Raw genomic sequence first — 9,240 nt, 5'->3', positions numbered from 1 at the left:
GTCTGCGTGTGCACGTGGTGCCTGCAGGGAGAGGAGCGGGGGCAGAGGGGGATTGTGTTTGAGCCAGAATATCAGCACGGCAGTGTTGGGATTGCAGCCCATCACCATCGCCATTTGCCTGTAACAATCCTGCTGCGTTAGATGCTGGGCAGGTGCCTGCCTGGGGGACTGAACCACACTGTGCCCAGACCAAGTGCCCCCAGAGACGCTGCCCCCCTGCGGAGAAATCCCGTTGACTGGCCTCTCCTCTGTTACCCAGACCAAGCGACCATGACTGAGAACACCCAAGAACCTCATGTGGAGGAAGATGATGATGAGCTGGATGGGAAACTCAACTACAAACCTCCTCCCCAGAAAACACTGCAGGAGCTGCAAGAGTTGGACAAGGATGATGAAAGCCTCGCTAAGTACAAGAAGTCCCTGCTGGGAGACGGACCTGTGGTAGTAGGTAGGCTGGGGCACACTGATAGGAAGGGACTGGGGAGATGCATCACAACAGTGTGCTGTGGGGATGGGGCAAGGTGGCTTCAAAGAAGAGGGAGCTTGTTTGACCAGGCACATACACTGCTTCTGCTGGAGGACTGGGGATGGGCAGGTGGAGAGATGCATGTAAAGAAAGCAGGGAAGATGCTCTGAGCATTAGGTGTAAGATTACTAGGGAGTGCTGGCATCAGAAAGGGACTTGTGGTGGGAGGTGTGTGGGCCTTGGAGGACTCCTGAGGGGTTAGAAAAATAAGGGGACCAGCCTATGCTGAAAGGGGGCCTTGCTGCTCAGAATGATCTTAAGAGGGGAGTCTCCTGTAGCAGAAAGACCTCCTCTAGGTATTGGGATGGAGGCTGGAGGGATCCATGTTGAAGGACTGGGGTAGATGCGTGGTCCCATTGTACTAAGAGAAGCCTGGCGTTACTGGGTGTTTCATGAAGTGCAGTTTCTGTGTGGGAAAGCGACCCTGTTTCTTCACTGTTGATCCCCTCCCCCTGCATTTAATTCTGCAAGCTGACAGCTTTCCCCTGACTTTCCTACCTGCAGACCCAACAGCTCCCAATGTGGTGGTCACCCGACTTACCCTGGTATGTGACTCTGCTCCAGGACCGATCACTATGGACCTTACAGGTAGGCACAGACTCTGTCCTTGGGCACGAAGGGGAACAAGCAAAGGCCCTGGCATGCTTCAAATTGTAAGGGAGTTTGTCCTTGGGATACTGCAGTGGGTTTTAGAGGAACTCTGAGGGCATCTTAGCCTTGTTTCTTATTTTAAGGTATACACATATGAAAAAGAAAAGGAGATGTAATTGGGGAGAGTGTCAAGGGTCTAGGAGCTCCTGGGTTTCTCCTGCCTTCTCTTCTTATTTCCTTCCAATGAAACCTCACGAGCACAAGGGATGTGCATGCATTTGGGTAACGAGCTTTTTTGAAACTTCAGAATCAAGCAATACTGCAGTTCCGGCTCCTGGGCACATGGGGAGAGAACCAGGCTTCACCTTATATGGGCTTTTCTGCAGAGAGAGGAAGCTGGGCCCGGAGGAGCAGAGAGGCTTCCTGTTCAACCGAAACCATGCAGAGCCCTGCAGAGCCCAGGCAGCCTCGCAAGCTGGGCAGGAGCTGTGAAACATGGTCCGCTCACCCCACCCTGGGGCTGGGCATGGATGAAGCGTGCGCATGCTCCTGCAGATGCCCAACAATGAGCCTGCATATAAATATCTTTGTGTATATGTGCCCAGACCTGTGTTTGTGTAGTCATTATCTTCATAGATGTGGATGCAGACACATACGTATGCCCAGGCGTTTCTGTGTACGTGCTCTCACAGTGCAATTGCTTATATAGACCTCCGTATACTCATTTTGCAGGTGTGCCGCCTTTTGAAGGGATGCTCACCTCCGACACGAATCCCAGCCCCATCCCACCGCGTGTGGTCTCTTCTTGCTGTGACACCTCTGGCTAATGGCTTGATCCTCTCTTTACAGGTGACCTTGAAGCACTCAAGAAAGAGACCTTCGTATTAAAGGAAGGAGTGGAATACAGAGTTAAGATCCACTTCAGAGTGAGTTGTTTTCCTTCCTGTTGCTTCTCATCAGTTGCTGAGGCCAGTCACCAGCAGTCTACCAGATAACTAGAGCCAGGCAGCATGCCTGCCCGAAAGCTGGGCCCTTGTAAAGCTCCCCTAGCTTCAGGTGTCGTTCTACCCAACAAGGGACCGGATCTTTCCAGGGAATTGCTTCTGCTTGCTCGCCCCTTGGAAGAAGTTGCTTTCTGTCCACCCACAATGGTGAACAACAGGTGATTTGGAAGCCAGATGGGTAGTTTGGGCTGAGTTTGGCTTGGCTTTTCAGCCGCCAGAAAATCTTTAATTCACACAAAGTGGGAATGGAGAGGGAGGAGAAGAGATAATGGCTTTCCATAAAGTACTGGTTCAGTCTGCATTGCTGGGCTTCATGTATGCATAAAAAAGATCTAATGCTGTAGAATTGGGCTGAAGATACCTGAGTTCTTCTGGGTCATGATATACCCAAATGGGCTCATTTCTCCCCCCTCTCCCATTAACCAGTATGTCAGCCATTTCTTCTGTTTCCAGCTGAAAATGAAACTCAACCACACTACAGTGTGGCATCCAGCACTGAAGTGATCATCTCCACACATTTGCTGTAGACAAAGCTGGCTTTGGCAGAGAAGGCAAAAAGGGAAGGAGGATAGTTTTCCTGAAACGAAGGAGGGAAAGTGTTAATGTTGTGGGTTCTGTAGGAAAGATTTCCCTTCTCTGAGGCTTGCTTGCTGTCTCAGAAATGACTGTCCCCAGAGACACCTCCAGCTCTCCTTTGTGCTATGAAATATTTCCATCTGTATGAGAGCCCTGTTGACAGGAGACGCCTGGAGCCAGACAAGTTAGTCTAACTCCCTCCCTCAGTCCCAAGGCTGGTAAGAGCTGGCACCATGTGAATTCTCCCTGGAGATGTGGAAGGATCTGCCCGTCTTGTTTCCAGATTGAGTAGTGCCACGGGAAGGCAGTGTATGCTGGAGGGGGACAGCAAGGGATACATCCAAGCTATCCATGGGAGATTTGAGGAAAGATAATCAACGAAACTGTGTCCCTCTGTCTCTTGAGGAGACACTTGCCAGCTCCCCACTGAGCTTAGAGTACAGCTGGGAGTGCTCAGTTAATCTTGCCCACCCATTTGTGCTGGAGGGATGACTCTAGTCACCCATGTCTGGTTTTCAATGGGGAAATTATTAACTGGGAACTCTGTGCTTCACTTTTCTTTGTCCTCATCAGCCTGTCTTGGGAAGCTGACTGATGGCTCCAGTTAGCCTCAAAGTCAGCGAAAGGATGAGGAAGGGTAGGAGATGCACAGAGGATGCTGTAGGTCTCCAGGTGCCTATGGAGAAGTCATGTTAGGACTTTCTACAATGTGTCCTGTGCTGAGCCCTTGAGAGCAGTGGTGTAGGGAGCCAAGAAGGGTATGTCTCTAAGGAGAGAAAACTAGCAGATACAGAACCAAAAGCCTTCCTGTGGCGCTTACTTCTGGTCACTTCTTGCAGGTAAACAGGGACATTGTGTCGGGACTGAAATATGTGCAGCACACCTACCGGACAGGGGTGAAGGGTGAGTAAAAGCCCTTTGTGCCCTGCACACCAGTGCTTCTACCCCCGTGTTCCCTCTGTTCAAAGAAGTGTTCCTGCAGCTCTGGGCCGGGACAGAGCCTGCCTTGGACCTGAGGCCCCTCCCTGTGCCGCCACGCAGGAGGCGAGACTTCTCAGCAGAGTGCATTAACCTGCACTCTGCATCACCCAGGCCAACTGTTTCCTGTGCCTGTGTGAACTCATTACGAGCCAGCTCTGGTATCTGTATGCTACACCACTGTCTGCAGCAGCAAAGTCCCCAGAGACACTGCTTAGACAGTGCTTGCCACAGATTTCCTCTCCATACAGAGCTCTTCACCTCCCCTCCCCACCCCCTGTAGAGTGGCTCAGCCTGTGTGGAGCTTCCCACCCCCTGAAAGCTCTTCCAGATGCACTTGGTAAAATTCAGAGCTGCTCTACAAAGCTTCCCACTGTGTGCAGAGCCCGGTGTTTGCCCATGGCCTCTCCTCTTTGTGCAGTGCTGCCCTGCCTGGACAAGGCAGAGGAAGGCCCCATTTTGCACACACACATCCCACGTGTGCATTTTTGCATGCAACCACCTCTAAGGCTTCAGTGTCCCATTCAGCACACATAAGTGGTGTCTTCTCACCAGAAAAGAGAAGTAGCAGGTGATCAAGGGAGATCTTGAGCCATACGCTGGCTGTACCCACTCCCTTCCAGCAGCACATACATGTAAGAGGGTATAGACTGAGTTGCCTGTCCATCTGCCTGTCGATCTATTTATCCTTCCAGCTGTCCTTGTGCTTCAGCAACCCACTTTTTCCACTGATTCTGTTCCCCTTGCTGACGTGGACTGTCCCTTTCTCTCCCCACTATCTCCTTTCTGTCTGTGATCTGTCCCCATGCTCATGGCTTCTTCTCTCCTTTATCGTTCCCCACCTGAGGGGCTCATCCCTTGTGGATTGTTTTCTCCTAGTGGACAAAGCCACATTCATGGTTGGCAGCTACGGGCCACGACCAGAGGAGTACGAGTTCCTGACGCCTATTGAGGAGGCTCCTAAGGGTATGCTGGCTCGAGGCACTTATCACAACAAGTCCTTCTTCACGGATGACGACAAGCATGACCATCTCACCTGGGAGTGGAACCTGTCCATCAAGAAGGAATGGACAGAATGAGTTCACCCAGTTTGCCTTCCCCCTTCCCATCCCTTTGCATCCTGCACCAGTCTCCAGGTGGGCCATGCCCACCACGCTGCTTCTTCCTGCCACTGCGGCCGGCCACAGCCCTGGCAGCCCTTCCCGTGGGAGCTGGGGCTCTGTGCCAGCCTCGGTCGATGCACAGGCCTGCAGGCGGCCTTTGCTGCTGCTTCTGATACACTGAAAATAACCCACCCGTTCTCACCACTGCCCCATCATGACACATAATGGGTTAAATTGGGAAGCATCTCCCTCCCTCTCTCCCAGTACTTCCTCCTGCTGCCTCCATTTCTCCTGTATCAACTCCGGTCCGGAAGTGCCTTTTCTAGGAAACAAGATCACCTGGCAGGGCGGACTGGTCCCTGGAAAATCCCTGAGTTACACTTGCCATGTGCTCTGACTCATTGTAAATGGTCACTTACCTCCCATGATGGTCTCCTGGTCTGTATCTGGTGCCCTACCCCGTTAAAATCCATCCTTGTGCAGGCAAAACCAGTCAGGGGGAATGCAGCTAGATGCTGTAACAAAACTTCAGTGTCCCAAGAATAAAACCACTTTCTTTCTTCTTTTCTGCATGAGTGTCACATTCTTTTCTAGAGTATGGCTTTGGATTATGTTTTTCAGTGAGGTGGATGTGGAGAATGCATTATAGGAAGGCTTAAGAGCATGTTTCAGAAGGGAAATAGCCCTCCTCCTTCAAAACATCAGCCTAACTATAGGCAAATTATTTCAGACCTGCTTCCTTCAGGGGTTTCATGAATCCCTCTTTGAAGCCCAAAGTCTGGCCTGTGATGGGGGTAGACTCCAGGGATAGACAGCCCCACGTCTCATCCCAGGTGGCAACTGAATGAGCCCAGGGAGCTATAACATGGCTACCTCATGTTTAATGCTTACCATGGCAGCTGTTCCCCACAGCCAGAGCCAATTCAAGAGCTGCACGTCCCAGTGGCCACCCTGCTGGCCAAACACAAGGGAACATCAGCCTCTCTGGGACCCAGCACTTGGAGAAGTGCCGTGGCTCCTTCTGCATGGAGGGATGTTCTTACCCAGCTGGGGTGCCTGGCCACACAGGTGCAGGGTAACCAAGATGTCCAGCGCTGTGGGTGAGGACATGCTGGTGGCAGTGTTGGTGAGGCTCTCCAAGGCTGGTGCCTGCACAGCAGGCAGGGGCTCTCTCCTGGCCAGGCGGTTATCTCAGGAGCTGAAGGCTTCGCCCTGGGCCAGCTGCTCCCTTCCCACTGTCCCGGTAGTGACTGCGGGCCCCTGCAGCAGCTGACGTGTCTCTTGCTGAGGAGAGGACCGGAGCAGGGTGGCATGGTGAGGAGAGGGCAAGCTGGCACCATGGGCATCTCCGTCTTCCCGTGCCTCTTCGTTATTCTGCTCACTGGGGGCTCCCTGGCAGGGTGTGCTGGAGACGGTGGCTCTGCATCCCACAGTAAGTGAGCTTTCCTCCTGGCTCAGGGAAAAAGATGGGTCTACTCTGGGGAGTCCTCCTTATGCTGGGTCTCCTTACCCAGAGTGTGCTGTGCAAGCATGTTGACCTTGCAGGAGAGGTGTGTGGGTGGGCATGTCAGGGGTGGGATGCTTGCATGCATGTTGGGGGACCCTCTTTGAGCTGCTCTTTGTGTACCCTCTGTCGACCCTGACCTCTCCTCTCCAGGCACAGCCAGCACTGCAGAGAAACCTATCCTGTTGAACAACATCACGGACGCCGAAGCCTTCATCAGCAGTGCGGAGGTGGTGGTCGTTGGATTCTTCCAGGTGTGTTCATAGCACCTCCCCTCTGCCACCCATGAGCCCTATCCTGCCCTGACAGGAAAGTGGGTCTGGATGTGGTGCAAACACCTTCCCAAGGCAGCTCCTGCCCTGAAAGGTGCGGGGTCTGTGACAGGCATGTGGAGGGATTAGGTGATAGGCCCCAAGGAGAATGCAGGGAATTCAGTCTGTATGTAGAAAGGGAGATGGAGCAGGGGAGGAGGGTGAAGGAGGTCATAGGAGTCCTGGAGCAGGAGAGAGGGAAATACTGCAGGGGAAGCAAAACAGGAATGTGGGTGGCAGAGAAACACTGTTGGCGAGGGGTGAGTGGGAACATCAGTTGTTTGCTTTAGTCAGCAAAGACAGAGCAAGGCACTGCCTGTGTGATGGAGCCAAGGAAGCCAGGTCTCAGGGAGCAGCGCTGGTGCAGGTCCTCTGAAGTCCAAGAGCATTTGGGCTCAAGCTGCAGCCTCCTCCCAGGGAGGGTGTAGGCATGGTCTCTCTGTCTCACTGATTTGTTCCCCAAAGTTGATACCCTTGGGATCTCTGCTCTTTGTGTCTAAACTCAACTGAAATCAGTCAAAGGTGTTAGAGTGACTGATGGGTATGTGCCCGTTGCCCCCAAAATGGCATGAATATTTTTCCTTAGGAAACAAGAAAAAAATATTTATTGAGTTATAGCACCATAAACCAGAGGCCTCTTTGACAGGATCCTCATTACTTTTAAGGTCCCCAGGTTGCACCTTTTTCCTCCTTTTCCTTGAGCTCTGTCCTGGGCTTCTGCTGCCCATACACTGCCTCATGGCTTCTGTCAGAGAAGACTTCAGCCTTTCAAAAAGAACTCCTTTCCGCAAGCTCCTTCCTCCTCCTGCCCTGTTCCTGGGACTGCAGGGCAGCCTAGGGAGGGCATCATGCCCTTGGTATAGGACAATGGCATCTTGCAGCCCACCACAGTGAGGACTGATGGTGCTGCCTGTGCAGTGCGGGCAGCAACAAGTGTCTGAGTGCTGGAGGTTTATGCCCCAGGGGCCTTGCTAAGCACTGATCACACAGCACCAGCTGCCTTGCCTTCAACGCCTGCAGGCATTCAGAGCTCCTCAGGGGTTGCTCTTGCAGCGCTACAGTCCTGCAAACCAAGCAAGGCAATCTGCACACGCAGAATGAAAGTGCTCAGATGCCTCCTTCCCCCAGGGCAGCTGGCCGGGGTTGTGGCAGGGCTGTACCCGGGGTGCATAGCCTCGTGCCGAGCTGTGGCAGGGACCGTAGCTTCTTGCTGGGTGAAGCAACGCAGAGGCATAACTGCTGGTGTCTTGTGCCACTGTGGCCTCCCTCCCGCTGCAGGATTTCATTCATCAGAGTTGACAGGAGGCTGCTCCCATGCGGCATGCAGGGTCCCGAGGCAGGGAGGGATGGCTGTGCTGTCCTGCAGCACGGGGACAGCCCTGGCTGCCAGAAGTGCGGGGCAGCAGCCAGCAACGTGACGGGCATTCAATGCCTGAAGCATGACAGGGCTGCATTTAAACAGTAGATAAAGACGTAAGTGTGCCATGAGGGCTTGTCTTTGCCCTCTGCCTGAGAGTATGTATATTCATCCAAATAATGTCCATGTTCTCCGTTCGCCCTAAATTATTTCTCTGCTGCATCCTTTCAATTCACTGCAGAACGCAGCTTGCCAAGCTCCCCATATAATGAGCACGGCCTCCCTGACTGGGAACAGCATGCCATGATGGAAAAACAGCACACTGCTCCAGAAACCCTCATGTGTGCGAGAAAGGGCCATGCTTGGCCTGATTAAAGCCCAGCTTTCCCAGGAATGCTCCAAAACTCAGTGAGGTTCTTCCCACCCCAGGCTTTAGCACTCTCACCAGAGCCATGTCAATGCGCTGGCATTTCCAAAACAGGTCACGAGAGTTGTTTTTCTTTTGAATGAAGAAGGAATTTTGTTTTCCATTCTTGCTGGGCTCACAAACAGCTGAGCTGACCGTTCAAACCAAAAAGAAAAACAAACCAATTTCCAAGCAGCGACTGTGTCTTGAGAATTTAAATCCAGTAAGTAGAAGTATCAAAAGTACATCACTCAAAAGAAAAGTTGGGAATGGGAATAGCAAGAGAGGCTTTAATATGGGTTAAGGCTGTAGCTAATGCTCTCACTGCAAAAAAGAGAATGGACCTCAAATTACTGAGAAACTGCACATTTCTACCCTTTGATGTATCTGCATTAGCTACTTTTTAAAGGATATGTTTAAGACACTTTTTAAACCAGGATACTGCTAATGCAAGGTGTTTAAAAATTGTAAACCCCTCACTCCAGAATCAAGGTTATCTTAAAAATTTTGGTTTTATATATTTATTATACACACACACATATGTGTGTATATACGTGTGTGTGTATATATGTATATATATTTAAGCGTGCGACATCCAGATTCTGGGTTTCTCCCCTCCCTTTTAAGAGCTTCAGGGCTTCGCATCATCACCGTGTTACCTGTTAGAGTGGGAATAAGAAGTGAGGTTGAAGAGAAATGGAAGGTGAGACTCCCAGAGTGCCGCAGCTACCTGCTAGCTGTGGCTTTCAGACCGGCAGCGCGCTTGGCATCGCCGCCTGGTGACTTCCCCGATTTTGGGAGGAGAGGTGGTCGGCGGGGCGAGGCGGGGGGATCTCTGCAGCATCCCGGCCACACAGGCAAGGTGACAACGGGAGAGAAAGACG

At 52.1% G+C, this 9,240-nt stretch overlaps 2 protein-coding genes across 2 annotated transcripts in view; both read left to right on the top strand.

Annotated features, from left to right (window-relative positions):
- Positions 1–260: 260 nt before the first annotated feature.
- Positions 261–5,348, top strand: ARHGDIB (Rho GDP dissociation inhibitor (GDI) beta). Its single transcript, XM_009322450.1, has 5 exons — positions 261–448; positions 1,031–1,114; positions 1,967–2,043; positions 3,537–3,600; positions 4,555–5,348. The coding sequence occupies exons 1-5, from the start codon at positions 271–273 to the stop codon at positions 4,752–4,754; spliced, it is 603 nt and encodes a 200-aa protein (XP_009320725.1). The 5' UTR covers positions 261–270; the 3' UTR covers positions 4,755–5,348.
- A 741-nt stretch (positions 5,349–6,089) lies between these two features.
- ERP27 (endoplasmic reticulum protein 27) overlaps positions 6,090–9,240 on the top strand; it is an 18,558-nt gene continuing 15,407 nt past the window's right edge. Inside the window, exons 1-2 of the mRNA XM_009322977.1 lie at positions 6,090–6,210; positions 6,436–6,536. Coding sequence (XP_009321252.1) covers positions 6,090–6,210; positions 6,436–6,536 — 222 coding nt within the window. The remainder of the gene's footprint in view (positions 6,211–6,435; positions 6,537–9,240) is intronic.

The sequence above is a fragment of the Pygoscelis adeliae genome, unplaced genomic scaffold (genome assembly GCF_000699105.1).
Source record: "Pygoscelis adeliae isolate BGI_AS28 unplaced genomic scaffold, ASM69910v1 Scaffold60, whole genome shotgun sequence".
Lineage (NCBI taxonomy): Eukaryota > Metazoa > Chordata > Aves > Sphenisciformes > Spheniscidae > Pygoscelis > Pygoscelis adeliae.
Note: the sequence above shows the minus strand (reverse complement) of the source record. Positions and strands in the feature narration are given on the sequence as shown.

Excerpts from the sequence above, each read along its gene's own strand:
- ARHGDIB (XM_009322450.1), top strand. The coding sequence starts at position 271 with ATGACTGAGAACACCCAAGAACCTCATGTGGAGGAAGATGATGATGAG. Across the intron at positions 2,044-3,536 it reads GAGTTAAGATCCACTTCAGA|GTAAACAGGGACATTGTGTC; the intron begins GTGAGTTGTTTT and ends CACTTCTTGCAG. Across the intron at positions 3,601-4,554 it reads CTACCGGACAGGGGTGAAGG|TGGACAAAGCCACATTCATG; the intron begins GTGAGTAAAAGC and ends GTTTTCTCCTAG.